Source organism: Paroedura picta, chromosome 2 (assembly GCF_049243985.1).
Source record: "Paroedura picta isolate Pp20150507F chromosome 2, Ppicta_v3.0, whole genome shotgun sequence".
Lineage (NCBI taxonomy): Eukaryota > Metazoa > Chordata > Lepidosauria > Squamata > Gekkonidae > Paroedura > Paroedura picta.
Genome location: NC_135370.1, coordinates 9,932,434 through 9,952,009, shown reverse-complemented (window position 1 = coordinate 9,952,009; position 19,576 = coordinate 9,932,434). Strand labels below are relative to the sequence as shown.

General features: G+C 44.7%; 1 protein-coding gene across 1 annotated transcript in view; it reads left to right on the top strand.

Moving 5' to 3' along the window:
* Positions 1-19,576, top strand: part of CPS1 (carbamoyl-phosphate synthase 1) — a 199,818-nt gene that overhangs the window by 158,850 nt on the left and 21,392 nt on the right. Inside the window, 7 exon segments of the mRNA XM_077324194.1 lie at positions 1,823-1,897; positions 1,900-2,022; positions 3,535-3,602; positions 5,909-5,984; positions 9,833-9,893; positions 16,108-16,232; positions 16,769-16,858. Of these exon segments, the coding sequence (XP_077180309.1) occupies positions 1,823-1,897; positions 1,900-2,022; positions 3,535-3,602; positions 5,909-5,984; positions 9,833-9,893; positions 16,108-16,232; positions 16,769-16,858 (618 nt within the window).

The following is a 19,576-nucleotide window of genomic DNA, read 5'->3' as shown; positions in this document are numbered from 1 at the left end:
GACTGGGGAATATATTGACCTGTACACAACTAACAAATCAGTTTCAGTAAGAAACCTCATGTATTCTGCTTTGCTTCATCAATAAGCCACCTTTTGCTGTTGAGCCAACTCTGGTTCATTGACGAGGGTACATGACATTTATTGAAACTCACTATTCTAATGGTTCATTGCACCCAGATTTCATGGGGAATGGCTGAATCTGAGACAGCATCTGGCTGACATTTTGTCACCAGACATTTTGTCACCAGACAATGTTCTCAAGAAAGAATGTTTAGAGGTGAGGGCCAGGACCAAATGCGAGCTGCAAGTGTGAGAACATCTACTGGTGTGATACCCCAAACGGAAGTCTATGGACATGACACCTGTAGTCCTGTCCCCAGGGACTGCGCCAGTGGATGGACAGTGGCAGCAGCACCAGAGCACTAAAGTGCACGGAACAGGAATTCTCACCCCTTATATGGATGTTCCACATATGGGGCGAGAATCTTTGTAGGTAGATTTTTAAAAAACAAACCCAATGAGAGGGTTCAGGTGGACAGAGTGGCTTTCTATGGTGGCCTTGTTGGATTCACACAATGGAAAAGGAATCCTCCCACTTCCCCCCACTCAGAATTTTCTGTGGGTGGGGCTTCGAGAAGAAATTCTGAGTGGGGAGAAGTGGGAGGATCCAATGGGAGAGTGCAGCTGATTCAGCTCTTCCCTCCCATTCCTTTTCCATTGTGTGAATGGCTGGAGGAAGGCTGCTGTAAATTAAGGGATTCAAAGACTGAAGCAGGTGAGGACTGTGTACAATGCTACAGAGTCTAGCCTCTAAAGCAGTCATTTTCTCCAGGGAAACTGATCTCAGTAGTCTGGAGATGAGCTGTAACTACAAGGGATCTCCAGGTCCCAGCTGGAAGCTGGCATTACAGATGATCTCCAAATAATATAGTTTGTTTCCCCTGAGGAGAATTGCTGCTTTGCATGGTGGGCTTTATAACAGCTGAGATGAATGAGTCCTTGGTGTAAACTGCATGGAGCTTTTATTCCAACCCCAGGTTGATTCAGTCCCTGCCCTCTACACAGAATGTGATTTCCGTTTGGATTTGGGGCGATTTTAATTTTCCTTCTGCAGCAAGAAGGATTGATCCGGAGTGACCCTACCTTTATTGTGCGATATCTCAGACTGCTTTTAATCCTGAATATCCATTTGGGAAAGAAAGGTCCATGGTAGAGAACCTCTGATAGGCTACACCTGGTCATGTGACACGCTTGCCTTAAAGGAGAAGACCCTAATTTCTCTCCATTTCTGTTGGTCCTGGATTCTTCTTCTTCTTTGTTCTTCTTGTTCTTCTTGTTCTTCTTGTTCTTCTTGTTCTTCTTGTTCTTCTTGTTCTTCTTCGTTCTTCTTTGTTCTTCTTTGTTCTTCTTTGTTCTTCTTTGTTCTTCTTTGTTCTTCTTCGTTCTTCTTTCTTCTTCTTCTTCTTCTTCTTCTTCTTCTTCTTCTTCTTCTTCTTCTTCTTCTTCTTCTTCTTCTTCTTCTAGCATTTTATTTTATGAGTGATGATGCATACTGTAAATGTAAGACTTCTGGAGCCATGGCAGGGAGGTGTGGCCAGCTGGCAAACACTTCCAGGGTTACTCAATGCCTGAAAAATATTTCAGGGGACATTCCACAGTCAAAAGGTTGCAAAAGGCTGCCTTAGAGAGCTGCTGCCGTCTGAGTAGACAATACTGACCTTGATGGACAGATACTGATTCAGCAGAAGGCAGCATTGTATGTATTCGTGGGAGCCCACTGGATTTCTTTGGGTCTCACTGTTTGTTCTCTCATTCCTTCCAGGCTTGTGATGGCTGCATCATCTCTGTGGGAGGACAAATTCCAAACAATCTGGCTGTACACATTTACGAGAATGGGGGGGGGGGGGAATTATGGGCACTGATCCCCTGCAGATCAACCGAGCAGAGGAACGCTCTGTCTTCTCTGCTGCTCTTGACAAGCTGCAGGTGGCTCAGGCACCCTGGAGAGAAGTGGATTCTTTGGTTTGTAGATCTATTTATTTCTCTATCAGTCAATCAGTCACATGGTGTGTGTCGTGTAGGGGTAGTCAAACTGTGGCCCTCCAGATGTCCATGGACGACAATTCCCATGAGCCCCTGCCAGCATTTGCTGGCAGGGGCTCATGGGAATTGTAGTCCATGGACATCTGGAGGGCCACAGTTTGACTACCCCTGAGCTAGAAGATCCAAGGATTGTCTGGCACCCAGGAAAGGGATATTAAGAGCTAGTTTGCCATTGCCTGCTTCCATGTCATGACCCCCTAATGTTCTTTGGGGGAGCTACCACCCAACTCCTTGGAGGTCTCCCATCCAAACACTAACGAGGATCAGCCCTGCTTAGCTTCCAAGATCTGATGGGGCTTGCCTGGGCTTCACAAACACATATCTATTGGAAATGAATACTCACCACTGTTTTCTGTAGCTTTCATATACATAAACAACATTGTAGAAAGACTCTCTGGTCCACAATTTGTTTCTCCTACACTAGGAGGTCAAAAATATCTATTTTACTGCACACGGATGACATGGCCCTAATTTCCCTCACAAAGATTGGGATGCAAAGACTATTACAACAACTTGGTGCTTATTGTAATGAAGAAGGTCTTAAAATAAACGACGATAAGACAAAAGTAATGGTCTTTAAAAAAGGGGCCAAAAATTTATCTTGGAGCATACGTGGAAATTCTGTTAGCCAGTGCAATTCATTTAAATATCTGGGTATCACATTTAGTGAGAGCCTGAATTGGAAACTTCATCTGGACATCATTAGAGCCTCTGCAACATGCTTAGTGGGCACTATTCTGAAGTTTTACTATACAAAAGGAGGCTTCCTCATTGATCCAGCCCTCAAATTATAGAAGTGTAAGGTTATCCCCCATCTATTGTATGGAGTAGAGGTCTGGGGATGGAAGGAAAACATCATAAGTGGAAGAGAGCCTTCAGTGGACAGGATTCCATCCTGTAGAAGCAAGCATCATCCAGCTTCCACAGAGAGGGTCAATCAGGGTTTGCTCTGCCCCACTTCAGACTGTAATGCTCACACCTGAACTTGAACATGTGAATCTGCTTTATACTGAATCAGTCCTCTGGTTGGTCCATCAAAGTCCTTCTTGTCTACTGAGACTGATAGAAGCTCTCCAGGGTCTCAGGCAGTGGTCTTTCAATCACTAGCTGGTCGTTGATTGGAAGAGAATGATCACATGCCTGTGGAAGGGAACCTAGTTAAAGAAACCACAGCCTTAAGAACGGGCTAGCATATATAATAAACAAAATCAAGAGGGAGGGGAATCTGCTACATGCCCTGTCATGTGGCCTGGTGAGAGTTTTCATTCCAGCAGGGTCCTTAGTTCGCCCCACCCTCAGGAAAAACAGATCTTGAAAACAAAAGAAGGAAGGGAGTGATCTGAAAGGCAAGCAAAGAATGAGCACACGTTTTGCTTCTACAGATGGTAAAATCCCATGATGTGCCCCATGTCCTCTTCCTTTCCCTTTTAGGAAGATGCTGTTCAATTTGCAGACTTGGTTAGCTATCCATGTTTTCTGAGACCTTCCTATGTTTTAAGGTAAGTCTACTTAATCCATCAGCCCCCCCCTTCCCTCCCCTGGAACACTGGTTACTGAAAAGGTCTGTTGAGCAGGGGGGAGGTGGGCTTGTCACTGCAAGGGTAGATTTATAGGGGTATATTGTTTTTAGAGGATTTTATGTTGTGAACTGCCAGGAGCCACTGTGTGGGAGGGGCGGTAGATAAATTGAAACATAAATAAATTTAAAAACAAATAAATAAACAAGAAGTGAGCAGTGATTAGGAGAGCTCCTCCCCTGCCTCAAATGATTTTAGTCTTTCAGGGGCTCCTGGGCCTAGTCTGCACACAATAGATAATGCACTTTCAATGCACCTTAGAAGTAGATTTTCCTGTTCTGCACTGGAAAATCCAGCTGCCAAAGCACATTGAAGGTGCATTATCCTTTGTATGCAGACTAGGCCCTGGACTCTGGCTCTTTCCTCCTGCTGCAGAAAGACTCCCACAGCCACCCACCTTGATCTATCTGAAGAAGGGAGCCGGGACTCCCAAAAGCTCCTCCCCTGCCACAAAAGTGGTCTTGAAGGCGCTGCTGGAGTCTGGTTCTTTTCTTAAACAAAATGACTTATTCATGAAGCAGCAGATCCCGAAAAACACCATTTTGGAAACCATCTTGCAAACAGAAACAACAGTCCCTTCTTTTACTCTCCGTAAAAGGCAGGACAGCTGGTCTCCTGTTGACGGTGACTTTGACCGTCAATCTTCTCTTGGCTACTCTCTGAAGTCCCACCTGGCAAGCTGCTTCTCCATCATGACATGGCTATTAAATTGAAACAAAGGGAACTAGAAATGAATTGAATCCATCCTAAATGCCCCTCTCCCAAGCTTAATGTGGCAAAGTGCTTATTTGAGAGGGAAGGATGAGGGAGCGTGTTTACTGAGCACAGTTTTCTGGTGTAAATGGAAATGGAATTGAAGCCGGATAATAAAAGGGGAAGCACTCCATCTGAATGATGGAAGCCTGACACTGAATGGAGCAGAGTTGACATTTATCCCAGAAAAACAAGATCTCCGACATAATGTAGCCATGAGTAGAAGCGCAAAAGGCCTTCACGGTGTAATTATTAATTGAGGAATGTTCATTAAGTGCTTCATTTCCCATTCATTGGGCTTTTTAAATATTATACACAAGGCATGTAAAGTTCTGTGGACTTAAATTATTTAAAAAGAGAACCTTGTGCCCAAGAATATATGCTCTGCTTTCGAAGGCCTTTAGCATATGGCAGCTCTGCTTTTAAAGTATTCGTTTTTGCCTGTCCTCACCATTTAACCTTCAGTCATCCAGTGAAGAACTTTGGGTTGTAGTGGCAGCTACCGCCGAAGCAACATGCAAAAAAATTTGTATAGTCAATCAAATCTCCCATCACCAATCAGAAGCCCTGACAGGTAACTTCTCCATCTGGGCCAGCCCACTTTCTAAAAACACTTGGCATGCACAAGGAAAAGTGTCAGCACATTGTGTTTGTTTCGGGTTTTTTTTACAAAACTATATTCAAAAACAATTTTTAAAAGAATGTTCTTGGGGGCACAGCACTTTTGGGGGCCACACGAAGTCCTTGTTTGCTTTGGAGAATGGCCCCTTCATCCATTCACCCTCAGGAAGAACAGGGCCAGTGGTGTGAAAGGAAGAGGGGTTCTGAATGCAAGAACTTGATGGTCCCTGGCTTTCAGCCTCTGTGTGGCAGTGTTGGACTGGATGGGCCACTGGCCTGATCCTACATATCTTCTCTTGTGTTCTTATGTCTGGGGCAGGGATGCTCTCTATTCTTGGCGTTTGGAAGCAACAGAGGATGGGCCTTCTTGAGTTCTGGCCCTGCTGGTGGATCTCCTGGATTTCAGCCATTGTGTGACACAAAGCATTGGACTGGATGGGCTGTTGGTCTGATCCAACATAGCTTAGTTTATATTCTTATGTCTGGGGCAGTGATGCTCTGTATTCTTGGTGCTTGGGGGGCAAGAGTGAAAGGGCTTCTGGAGTTGTGATCCTGCTGGTGGTCCTCCTAAGGGCTCCTGAGTTTTGGCCACTGGGACACATAATATTAGACTGGATGGGCCATTGGCTGGTTCCAACGTGACTTTTCTTATGTTCTTATGTCAGGGACAGTGATGCTCTGTATTCATGGCGCTTTGAAGTTCTGGCCCCACTGTTGGACCTCCTGGTGGGACCTGGGATTTGGCCACTGTGTGACACAGAGTGTTGGACTAGATGGGCTGTTGGCCTGATCTTTGTCTTGAATGTTGGCATGACAACATGTTTAACTCAAAAATTTCCCTTCTTTCCTTATAGTGGTTCAGCAAGGAATGTAGCATATACAGAAAAAGAGGTGAAGAAATTGTTGGCAGAGGCAACTAGAGTTTCACAGGTACTATACCAGGTCTTCTTTCTCCTCACATTTATGATATTTACCTCAGCTCTTCCAGTTATCCAATCCTTCCATTCAGTATTTCCCTACACATTGCTGGATGTGGTTGGTGTTTTCTGTTTGTTTGGGAAATGAGGTAAATTGAAGATTTTCCTCTAGCACCATATTTTGCTAGCGTCTGAAGGAGATAATATCTTATTTTACAACATTCTGAGTCTTTTTCAGCATGTATTTTGAAAGTGGCATCCTACTTTGCTTTTAAACTGTTTTACTTTTCCTTGCACACTAACAAGAATTCTTGCATGTTACCTTCCAAACTCAACCCTACTGGACATAAGTACATTTTGAGCAAATTCTAACAGGTTGTGGTTGAAACATTTGTCTTATTCTGGATGAAGGGCATTTGAATTTCAGAATGTTGTGTTCTTATGTAGGTTTTGGTCAAAGTATTGCTATGTTGCCACGTTTTGTGGAAATATTTGTAGTAGGTAAATAGCATAGACATGACCCAAAGATCAGTAGGTTCAGGGGCGTTCTGTTCTCTTGTATGAGGTTTGTATGCCAAGAATTCCTCTGCTCCTATAAAGGGAGTGGTAAAGACTTACTTATACATGCTGGCTTGATCACCATATGGCTTTACCCTCAGTAAGCATGTAACATCTCAAAGCTAAACTGTTTATTGGCTTAGCTCAGTTCTTTGGAGTTGATTCAAATTCAAAATATAATTTTGAGAATTTGAATAACGTCTTTAAAATTTTCCAATTCATACATGTCTTTCTTTCTTTCTTTCTTTCTTTCTTTCTTTCTTTCTTTCTTTCTTTCTTTCTTTCTTTCTTTCTTTCTTTCTTTCTTTCTTTCTTTCTTTCTTTCTTTCTTTCTTTCTTTCTTTCTTTCTTTCTTTCTTTCTTTCTTTCTCCATGTCCCTCCTGGCAACCTGTGGGAAATGGAAAGGATTTATGAGGAGAAAGAGAAATCTAGCTTCTACCATAGCTTTGCCCAAATTCTAGAGAGTCACCTGGACATTGCTGGTCTGATGACATCACTTCCTGTGCAGTGCCTTTGACAACATCTAGACCTTTTCTTTCCTCTTGGGAAGTCCCTCCAGCTGGCCAACTCATCGGGGGCTAAGGAAGGGGGGGGGGCAACTGGCCATACTATGTTGTATAAAAAGTTGCCACATATAGAAGAACATTTTTGCATTTCAGATTAGGGACCCCAAGGAAGTTCATAATGCCCAGCGTAGTACGATACAAGAGAAATATGTATTATGTGGGCCAAGGGGGGGGGGGAATGCAGAGGTTGTGTGGATGGGATGCAGAGTTTTCATAACAGTGACCAAGAATCCACTGTCCCCATGTCCACCTGCAGGTGGACATATACAGGTTCCAGCTCTGGTTTGGGGGTGGAGCTTGAGAATTATTGGGTTTCGGGACCGAAGAGACTGCAGCAGTGTATAATGCCACAGAGTCCACCCTCCAGGGGAAATGATCTCTGGAGATCAGTTGTAATACCAGGAGATCTTCAGGCCTCACCTGGAGGTTGGCAAACCTAGTAACATGCCACATCCAGATGTGGATACCCGTCACCACGAATTCTCCATCTGTGACCTCTTAATTCAGCGGAACTGATTGCTGTAGACTGGAGATACCCATGCACATGGGATGGAGCTTCACCAGTCGGGTGGTTTATTTGTATATTTTAGTAATTTACTCCTCACTGGCCTTCCCAGGTGTAACCTAAAGCAGCAGCTGGCCTTATTCTCTCCTCCTTCCTTTGGGGTTCACCGTGGTCCTCGACAGGAGGTTAGGCTGGGCATGTGTGCCTGGCCCAAGGTCACCCAGTCCGCTTCCATTACAGAATGAGGATTCAAACCCAGCTCTCAATGCGAGAGTGAGCTAAGATTGACCAGGGAAGCCCATTGTAACAAGAAAATATTTTTCAGTTATGTGAGGAGCAAACGTAAAGTAAAGGAGGCAATAGGCCCACTGTTGGGTGCGGATGGACAAACTCTAATGGAAGATGCAGAGAAAGCAGAAAGGCTTAGTGCCTATTTTACATCTGTTTTTTCCCACAGGTCAAAGTGTTTAGGCACATCTAGAGATGGCCGTAGCCAAAGGATAGTGTCTGGGTGGCAGGTTAACATGGATAGAGAGGTTGTCGAGAGGCATTTAGCTGCACTGGATGAGTTCAAATCCCCTGGTCTGGATGAAATGCACCTGAGAGTACTCAAAGAACTTTCCAGAGAACTTGCACAGCCCTTGTCCATCATCTTCGGAACCTCTTTAAGGACTGGAGATGTCCCGGAGGAGAGAGCAAACGTTATTCCGATCTTCAAAAAAGGGAGGAAGGATGACCCGGGAAACTACAGACCAGTGAGTCTGACCTCTGTTGTGGGGAAAATAATGGAGCAGATATTAAAGGGAGCAATCTGCAAACATCTGGAGGACAATTTGGTGATCCAAGGAAGTCAGCATGGATTTGTCTCCAACAGGTCCTGCCAGACCAACCTAGTTTCCTTTTTTGACCAAGTAACAGGTTTGCTGGATTGGGGAAATTCGGTTGATGTCATTTACTTGGATTTTAGTAAAGCTTTTGACAAGGTTCCCCATGATGTTCTGATGGATAAGTTGAAGGACTGCAATCTGGATTTTCAGATAGTTAGGTGGATAGGGAATTGGTTAGAGCACTCAAAGAGTTGTTGTCAATGGTGTTTCATCAGACTGGAGAGAGGTGAGTAGCGGGGTACCTCAGGGCTCGGTGCTCGGCCCGGTACTTTTTAACATATTTATTAATGATCTAGATGAGGGGGTGGAGGGACTAATCAAGTTTGCAGATGACACCAAATTGGGAGGACTGGCAAATACTCTGGAAGATAGAGACAGTTCAATGAGATCTGAACACAATGCAAAAATGGGCAAATGAGAACAGGATGCAATTTAATAAAGATAAGTGTAAAGTCCTGCATCTGGGTCAGAAAAATGAAAAGAATGCCTACTGGATGGGGGATACGCTTCTAGGTAACACTGTGTGTGAACGAGACCTTGGAGTACTTGTGGATTGTAAACTAAACATGAGCAGGCAGTGTGATGCAGCGGTAAAAAAGACAAATGCCATTTTGGGCTGTATCAACAGAGGCATCACATCCAAATCACAAGATGTCATAGTCCCATTGTATACGGCACTGGTCAGACCACACCTGGAGTACTGTGTGCAGTTCTGGAGGCCCCACTTCAAGAAGGACGTGGATAAAATTGAAAGGGTACAGAGGAGAGTGACGAAGATGATCTGGGGCCAAGGGACCAAGCCCTATGAAGATAGGTTGAAGGACTTGGGAATGTTCAGCCTGGAGAAAAGGAGGTTGAGAGGAGACATGATAGCCCTCTTTAAGTATTTGAAAGGTTGTCACTTGGAGGAGGGCAGGATGCTGTTTCTGTTGGCTGCAGAGGAGAGGACACACAGTAATGGGTTTAAACTAAAAGTACAACGATATAGGCTAGATATCAGGGAAAAAATTTTCACAGTCAGAGTAGTTCAGCAGTGGAATAGGCTGCCTAAGGAGGTGGTGAGCTCCCCCTCACTGGCAGTCTTCAAGCAAAGGTTGGATACACACTTTTCTTGGATGCTTTAGGATGCTTAGAGCTAATCCTGCGTTGAGCAGGGGGTTGGACTAGATGGCCTGTATGGCCCCTTCCAACTCTATGATTCTATGATTCTATGTATACATATATATCTTTCACCTTGCCTCTTTCCCCTCAATATTTCCAGATTTTGCATTTATGCTGGCCCTTTTCAGAATGTCAAAAATAATCATGCCAGATGTCTATTTTTCTGTCCCCTTGTGGAACCAGGAACACCCTGTTGTACTCACTAAATGCATTAAATGAGTTCGAGAGGTGGAAATGGATACAAGATGCTTCCTGAAAATAATGCTTCCCTCCCCCTTTCGGATTTACCTATTGAATGATTCAGGGCCTCTAAAAATATTCCATTTCATGCTCCAGATAAAGGAACGTTTCAGTTTATCTAAAGCAGGGGTGGGCAAACTGAGGCCCTCCAGATGTCCATGGACTACAATTCCCATGAGGATGCTGGCAGGGGCTCATGGGTATTGTAGTACGTGGACATCTGGACTACAATTCCTCAGCCTTGAAGAAGGTTTCCTACAGATTCTGAGAGCAAAACGATTCAGGGATCCGGTAGCAACTTTAACGAGCCAGTAGCATCCCAGGGCTTAAGTTCCTACCAGACTGCAAGGCAGTTTTTGAACGACAACGGACTAACAGCTCACAGAATTAGTTCTGAGAAATGTTCTGTTTTTCTGTTGTGTCTTTCCTCCCTACATTTTTAAAAAACTGTTCTCTTTTATTAAAAAATCTGAGAGTAGACAAAGAACAGTAGATTTAATAACGGTGACCTTTGCTCTGTACTTTCCCCCTGTTACCTGGCTCTATTACCTGGAGAGGTGCCTGGTTTGTCTTAAACTAATAGAATCCCGCAGAGATGATAAACGCCCTTTCCTCATTCTAATGGACTTCTCAGCAGACCTTTGCTCAGGAGCAAGATTTACTGCCCAGAACTAGTCGGCGAGACCATGATTTCCTCCTGGGCAGGTTATAGTTATCGATTGCCACTGAGGCTGGCGTGTGACCTGCACGCCCCCGATGGCTTCTCCCGGCTGTCCGACGGTTCTCAGTCACGCTCAGCAGCATGGCATGACCAGAGGCCTCCATTCTGATGGATGCTGAAAGGACATGTCAAGACCTAGCACAGGGGTAGTCAAACTGCGGCCCTCCAGATGTCCATGGACTACAATTCCCAGGAGCCCCCTGCCAGCATTCGCTGGCAGGGGGCTCCTGGGAATTGTAGTCCATGGACATCTGGAGGGCCGCAGTTTGACTACCCCTGACCTAGCAGAACCACCTGCACTTCAGCATAATGAGCATTTGGGAGCACGTTGCTTGCTTCCTCTTGTGGGTGTCATAACACAAGAGGTGTGTTGTCGTTTTTAATAGAAGGCTGAGGCTCGCTTGGAGCCAACTTTCCATCTCCCTGAGGACATTCCAGGGCAAGCAAACAGTATGGAGAGAAGGTCGAAAACCACCTCACCCCCTTCTCTCTTACTAGGGTAAGATTCTGGCTGCTGTGCACCTTATTTTTAGAAAAGTAATAAGAAGAGTTGGTTCTTATATGCCGCTTTTCTCTACCAGAGGGAGTCTCAAAGCGGCTTCTAACTGCCTTCCCTTTCCTCTCCCCACAACAGACATCCTGTGAGAGAGGGGAGGCTGAGAGAGCCCTGATATTGCTGAAGAAGAAGGGTTGTTGTTGTTTTTAAATATAATTTTATTTATTTCATGGAAAGGGCGGGTGGTGGTGGTGAAGGAATTGATGTACAGTATATAGTGCAGGGAAAGAGGGAAAGGGAAACAGGTCAGTTTTCAAATACAGTCTCACCTTGACATTATCTACTAGTTAGCTAATTACTGTGATTCTGTGTTTTTGTGGATAATTATGTTTCTTAATAATCCAGAAAGCATTTCCAATGGTTTTGAATTTTTTCTGGAGGTTCTTTGCATGCCATGCTAGTCAGTCTTGCCATTGATACAAAGTGTCCCATTCTTCAAATTCTGGAACTGATGTTTGCTTCCACTTTGCTGCTACTAATAACCTAGCTGCAGCGGGTGCATAAAAAAAGAACTCTTTTAGTTGCTTTGGTAAATTAGTTGGGAGGAAACACAACACATGTTTAGCATACATAGGAAACATACACTTCATAATTTTCTGCATGAGCCCGTGTATTTTACACCAAAACTTTTGGATCTTTTCAAATGTCCACCACATATGGTAGAAGGAACCTGTTGCATTTTTACATCTCCAACACCTGTTATCCCCATTAGTTGACATCTTACCTAGAATATTGGGGGTAACATACCATCTGAAAAAAACATTTTGAACCACCCTTCTCTCAAGGATTGACATTTTGTCAGTTTGATGTTTTTTCTCCAAAGTTCCTCCCATTCCTCTAACATAATTTTTTGCCCAAAAGTTTGCATCCACTTAATCATGCAGTGTTTTATCTGTTCTCCCTTGGTATCTAATTTTAACATGTTTATAGATTTGGCCTAACAAGTGAGGTTTATTTGTTTTTACTAGCATTTCGAATTCAGTGCAGTTAATAGGTTGGCTTCTTGATCCTCTCACTTCTAATTTAAATCTTGAAATTAGCTATGTGTCATACAGTCAAGTTCTTTATGCTCCAGTTGCATCTGAAAATAATCTTTTATTGACCCTTGAGGTGATAATAAGTTCAGATATCTTAATGGTCCCAGTCTTTGTTGTTTATTCTGTTTGGTATATGCCTCTACCGGTGATTTCAGAAGAGAGGTTTGAGGGCTTATTCTCTCTTTGTACCTCTTCCAAACTTTCATTAGAGCTGCTTTTATAAAATGTGTTTCCTTCTTGGGTTTCAAATGTTCAGCTGGCCATAAGAGATTATGCAGACCTTAAGAGTTGGTTCTTATATGCCGCTTTTCTCTACCTGAAGGAGTCTCAAAGTGGCTTTCATTCACCTTCCCTTTCCTCTCCCCACAACAGACACCCTGTGAGATGGGTGAGGCTGAGAGAGCCCTGATATCACTGCTCGGTCAGAACAGCTTTATCAGTGCCATGGCGAGCCCAGGGTCACCCAGCTGGCTGCATGTGGGGGGGGGGGAGTGGGGAATCAAACCCAGCTCACCAGATTAGAAGTCTGTGCTCCTAACCACTACACCAAGCTGGCTCTCTAGAGTAAAACAAAAATGACAGCCTCAACTAAACACTTCCTCAGTGTGCCATTCTTGGAACTCCCAACATAGAATAATAGAACCATAGAGTTGGAAGGTGCCATACAGGCTTTCAGCAGAGCATTCTACCAGGATGAAAAGGCCCTGGCCCTAGTTCAGGCCAATCTCACTCCCTTGGAGCCAGGGACCCTGAGCAGATGTTGCTCTGAAGATCTTAACCAGGCGAAGTCAAACTGCAGCCCTCCAGATGTCCATGGACTACAATTCCCATTTCTTTTTTTTTCCTGGACCTGGGATGAGCCACCATTCCCAATTCATGGGAATTGTAGTCCATGGACATCTGGAGTTTGACTACCCCTCATCTTAACGCTCTTAGAGGGATGTAAGGGAAGAGGAAGTCCTGTAGATACGCTGGTCCCTGACAGTTTAGGGCTTTAAAGGCTAGCACCAAAACATTGAATCTGGAGCCATTGCAGATGGGAGTGTGCTGGTGTCATGTCATGTGTGTCCTCCATTGAGTCCTTGCATGCAGCTGAGGCAGCTGCATTTTAAACTAGTTGGAGTGTCCAGAGCAGTCTCCAGGGAAGCCTGCATAGAGTGAATTGCAGAAATCTAATCCAGAGGTGACAGTCGCATGGATCTGTCTAGATCTGACTCTGACAGAGAAGGTGCAAGCTGCCTCACCTGTCACAGGTGGAAAAATACCAGGTGGGCTACCTTCATGACTTGGGCCTCCATTGATAAGGAGGCACCCACAATCATGCCCAAGCTCTTGACAGAAGGCACCGGTGTGAATTGGGCTTTGTCAGGGGCTGGGAGCTGAGTCATCTGTCTCTCCACAAACCGGCCCAGCCAGAGGACCTCTGTCTTGTCTGGATTCAACTTCAGCTGACTCTGCTTGAGCCAGTCCACCATGGCCTTCAGACACCTGGTCAGTCCATCTGGTGGTGTCGACAGATGGCCACCCATTAACAGGAATGCAGATAGATGACAACCCAGCCTGAAACTCTGTATCAGGAAAAGTATGGTTCCCTGTGGGACCCTGAAATTGAGGGCCCTATGCTGGGATATCTTCTACCCCCCCCCCAATACCACCCTCTGTCCCTGACCTTGAAAAAAGACTCCAGACATTTCAAGGTTGTGCCTACAATTCCAGATGGTCAGAAGTTCATGATCTTGTTGACTGCTGCTGTCAGATCTAATAGAAACAGCAGCAATTGACCTGCCTAGATCTAGCTTTCTCTGGTGGTCATCTGTCAGGGTGACCAGAGCTGTCTCCACTTCATGGCCAGGCTGGAAATCGGACTGGAAAGAATCAAGTGCTGAGATTTCCTCCAAAATCCCTGGAGCTGTCCTGCCACCTCCGATTTGGACACGGGTCAAGAGCACACGTGGTTGGCTGGACCGCTGCCAGGGCCTTGCCCATATCTGCCAAAGACTTCAGTGCTGATGACATCTCCAAGGCACCGAAGGATATCAAAAGTGGAAAGGGAACAGAACTTGACTGCATCCATAATGAATTCCTGATCAAGAGTGGCACATTCACTAGGAAGTCGCTAGCTGCTGAGATCATGAGAACAGGAAGACTCCTGGGGGAATTCAAGAAAGCAAAGATAGTCGCTGCTCTGATACCTGGGAAACCAAAACATCTGGCAAGAGTCATTTCCTTCTGAGCTCCTGTTATACATTCCTTGAGAGGTTAATCCTGAACAGAATCAGTGACAGAATTGATGAACAGATCCCCATACAACAAGCAGGATTTAGACCCTATCATAGTTGTGAAGACCAAGAAGGTTGCTTACATTGATGACATGATGTGTACAGTAAGGCAGAGGTAGTCAACCTGTGGTCCTCCAGATGTCCAAGGACTACAATTCCCATGAGCCCCTGCCAGCATCATGGGAATTGTAGTCCATGGACATCTGGAGGACCACAGGTTGACTACCCCTGCAGTAAGGCACAAATCAATTGGAAGGACTGAGGAAATACTGATTAGGGTCCTCAAAATTTTGGCTTCCTATTACCATAAACGGTGGCTCATCCCAGATCCAGGGGGAAAAAAAGAGTGCTCCTGTTTCCATGTCAATAAGAATCTTTCCAACTGTGAACTGAATGTCGGCCTTAGTAGCACTCAGCTTACACACAACCATACGCCTAAGTACCTTGGACAGGACCTTGAGCTATAAACACCACCTTTTCAATGTAGCAGCAAAAATACACAAACAAAATAACATCCTCCAAAAATTATGTATCACAACTTGGGGTGCATCTACTTCAACGCCTTGATGCTCCGTTTTGGGGCTGGCTTATAGTATTGCAGGATACGGTGTTTCATCTGCAGATGCAAACTCACTTCGACCCCTTGGCTACCTACATTCTGCCAGATCAGTCCTCCACATCTCTGAAGACAAGATGCTCTTCTTTGTGAATACAGAGAGTTGCCCATCCATAAAGACATGTCTGACATGAGTCTTTCCAGACTAAAGCCCCAAAAATCAGCAGTAAAATCTGCACAGATCCTGCAATCCCCAAATCTCCATCTTGGAAGGAATGGTTGTGCACCCAGATGCACGAACACCAATGAGAGGCTCTCAGGATTTGGCTTGCCACGTAAAGTACGGAAGACAAAATTATACAAACTTCGTGGGCATCAAGGTATGGATGAAGAAAGCTTTGGCAGTCATAAAGAACTGTTGATTGAATGGGGCAAAATGTCAAGACCCGAATGCGATTGTGGTGCAGCCCATCCAACTGTTTCCCAACTGACAGAGGAATGTGAGCATTGTGCTTTCCAGGGAGATGTGATGGAGCTCTTTGAACTCTCCTCAACTGTGATGGAGCGCATTGAAAATTTAGATATTAGTATTTAGGGGGATTGCCCAATTGGTCTGCATACCTGTTTTATCTACTCGGTTATGTATTGTATGTTATTATCTGCTTCCTGTACGTAACTCCACCGTATGATAAATAATAAAATAAGTACAAACACAGTCTCTCCCCAATTTTGGGAGAAGTAACCCAAATAGATCTCAAGATTTTAAATGAATGACTAGGTTGGAGTCCCTCATCTGTAATGATACCCCAAGGAAACCTTTTTTTAGAAAATGATCTTTAATGTTCTGCTTAGAAAGAGGGAGGGAAAATAGACAATATTTTAAAATATTTATCAAATAACCCGATGCCCTCAATTAGCACAGCTTATTGATCTCTAGAGGACTAGCATAGACTTGGGGGTGATTTCCCAGCATCTAGATGAACAATGGTCAATTCATTTGTTGCAGTTTGCATAATTGGAAAAGAGTTTACAGGGTATTCTAAATAAACTCTCTTTCCCTCCCCGGGCCTACGTGTTTTTGGACAGGTGATCTGTCATGCTACCTCTGAGCATGTGGAAGATGCTGGCGTTCACTCGGGAGATGCCACCTTGATGTTTCTGGCCCAGTCCATCAGCCAAGGAGCTCTGGAGAAGGTTAGTGTTGTTCTGAACCGCTGTGCACAACGGAAGATATATGCCAGGAAAAAAAGATTAAGCTGCAAATATGGACAGCCTCCTTTTGTGGAATCTGGAGGCTCCCTTGAATTATGTCTTGCAAGAGAAGAAAATATGTATTCCAGTTGTTCAGGGACTCATGGCAGAAACCTCTGCATCTATATGAACTAATAACAGAGCAGCCAGTGATCCAGAGTTGCCCAGCCCATTTTGAAGGATTCTCACTACCTAAAGGGGTAACGTGCCACCAATTTGCTGCTGGCGCCCCAAGACCCCATGAAGTTCCACCTCATGGGGTTTTCAAGGCAAGAGATGAGTGAAGGGGGCTTGCTTTTCCCTACCTTGTGCAGTTTTATTCTCCGCTTTGCGTGGCATTCGTGGTGTTCGTCTTCTTCCGCTCAAAAGCCCGCTGGGGTTAGTTAGACAGAGAGGAGGTGACCGGCTGAACCCAACAACTTTTGTAGCAGAGAGAGAATTCAATCTCAGGTACGCATGTTTGCATTCTGCTTTTGCAGGTGAGAAATGCAACTAGAAGGATTGCAAATGCCTTCTCTGTCTCTGGGCCTTTCAATGTCCAATTTCTCATCCAGGGAAATGAAGTTTTGGTAAGACCATTGGATAGTTCTGTCTGAATCAATGAATGTTGACATCCAATGAAGCTGATGGGCAACAGGTTTAGGATGGCCAAAATGAAATACTACTCTACAAGGAGATTGCTTAAAATGTGGAATTCATGACCAGAGGATGTTGTGATGGCCACAGAAATAAACAGCTTTCAAAGGAGAAGTATTATTAATGGCCACTAGCCATAGTGACTGAAGAGAACCTTCATGTTCAGAGGCATTAAGCCTCTGAATCCCAGAGCCAGGAAGCAACATCAAAGCAGGACTTCAGCCTCTATGCCCTATTGTTGGCCATCCAGAGGAATTGGTTGGCCACTGTGTAAGATTGGATGCTGGACTAGATGGACCACTGGCATCATCCAGCAGGGCTGTTCTTCAAAGGGGTGGTGGGTTATAGTGGATAAGTGATAGGGTTGTGAGTGTCCTGCATAGTATAGGGGGTTGGACTAGATGACCCAGGAGGCCCCTTCCAAGTCTATGATTCTATGAACCTGGTCCACAAATCTGCATGGTTTTGTCTTGAAGGGGAGGAGGGTAGAAACGGTTGGCAAAGTTTAAATATGCAAAGAGGGGATAAAGCACCCAGCTGCTTAAAAGAATAAATAGTTTTATTGTGAAGAGAAATGACTTTATATAGAAAGAGGGGGGAGGGAGAGAGAGCGCTATCTGTCCTTGAGGCAAACAGGGAGGAGGTGTGGTCAAAGGAGCAGGAAGTCTCCCATTAAGCCAATCAGGACAGAGGAGATTATTTGAAAATATCAGGAAAACATCTAACTGCACATCTCCTCCGATGCCTCCTGGAGGATATTCTTTCTCTGTTTTTGAATCAGGTACCCTACAGATCTTGCTTATTCTGATATAAGCTCATCACCAGTGGAATGTTTAAGTTGTACAGTAAAGGACAAAGATGCATTTTGGGGTATTCTGGCTTTTTTGGGGGGGGACATTGGAATCCTCAGACCAGGCCTAATAGCTGAAGGGGAGACAATCCTGGTCCATGTTCCCCCTACACCAAAGGAAGGAAGGAAGGAAGGAAGGAAGGAAGGAAGGAAGGAAGGAAGGAAGGAAGGAAGGAAGGAAGGAAAGGCAAACCTGGGTTGGTTGATATTAGTCATTTGCATGGAAATCAGAAGTACAGAGTTTATCCCTGTAGGCGACAACAAAATGATGTTTGATCCCTATGGCAGGGATGATTATGAAAATGTCAGGAATAATTAAAATGCTCTGAATAGTTCCTGGGGGAACCCCCAGAACCTTTTGAAGAGAAGGCTCATTATGATGAACTGGTTTCCCCCTCCCCTGCAGTGCCCTAGCTGAATCTTCTTTCTGGGATGGTGTCGTTTGCCCCCAAATACTGAGCCTCAGGTCAAGCTTGTAAAAAGCAAAGGAGGGCATGTGCTGGGAAGTATGACCGGCAGAGACATGTGTCTCTATGGAAGGCCATGCAGAGAGAGGGCAAGGGCAAAGCGAGAGGAGGAATCAGAGGGCAGCTCCCAGATTATGACCGAGAGAGGCATCCCATTCATGGAGAGAACACCTGGGCTGATTCTGCACTTACTTTGTTTATTCTGTTGTGGATCCTGCTGAATTCAGATTGATTTGAACTTGGGTCTTCCTCTATCCCCCCTCGCCATTGAAACAGAAAAGTGTCCTGCACTTGATTGGGGAAGCTCAGAAGGGGGGGAGCCAAGTGCAGCAGGACCCTCTTTCTTTCTTTTCTTGAAGGTGGGGGGGGGAGAGGATTGGAGACAGCAGAGGAGTGGGAATAAATCCAAGAGGAAAAAAGTTAGGATTTCTGGAGCCTCTGATGTGAGAAGTTAGGGCTTCCCCTTTAAGGGAAGCATTGCAACCTGGGAATGAGGAAGTCTTTGAACTGACCAATCTGAACTATCTGAGCTATCACCTGACCAATCAGGACTTTTCTACAGCATTGGAGGCTCCAGGCAGCAAATTAGTTTGGGAAAAACAGAGAGCTGCACCTTTACTCATGCCGATCTTTCAAATATCGAGGGTGATATCCACTCCAGGATATCACGGGGAAAAGGTAGGGTCACTCTGGATCAATCATGTTTGTTACAGATGAAAAAATTAAATCACCCAAAATCAAAATAGAAATTGCATTTAGTGTAGACGGCAGGGACTGAGTTGACCTGCGATTGGAATAAAAGCTCTGTGCAGTTTCAGCCCTGGACTCACTTAGAGAGATGTAACCCCCCCTCCCCCCCACACGCACATGCCACTGTTCCTAGGCATGCTGGGTCACTCAATCCAGCAATACCAACATATCTTACTTGAGAGGCTTCTTTGAGGAACATCTTCAAGCCTCACACATGATACTGAAAGGGATAGAAAAGTCACTGATTTCTCTCCACCCAGAAGAAAAACCTGACCTGGGACCCACCTGCTTGAGTCACTGCAGAACAGGTTATGATAATAGAACTGTCTTTTCCTTATAGATAGCCAAAACTGAACATAAAGGGATAGAAAAGGCTAAATGTTGACTGATATCTGAAGTATATAATTCCAAAGATTTTTTTATTATTAAGGTCACTTTGAAAAACTTAAGCAATCAGAACGGGGTCCCAGGTATTCAATAAACCTGTTTTTCTGAATCTTCTTCAGTGATTGCTTGCTATTCTCAGTATGGAGATTCTTTTTAACAGTAAGAGTTATCACCTTGGCAACTGTTCCTGAATGATG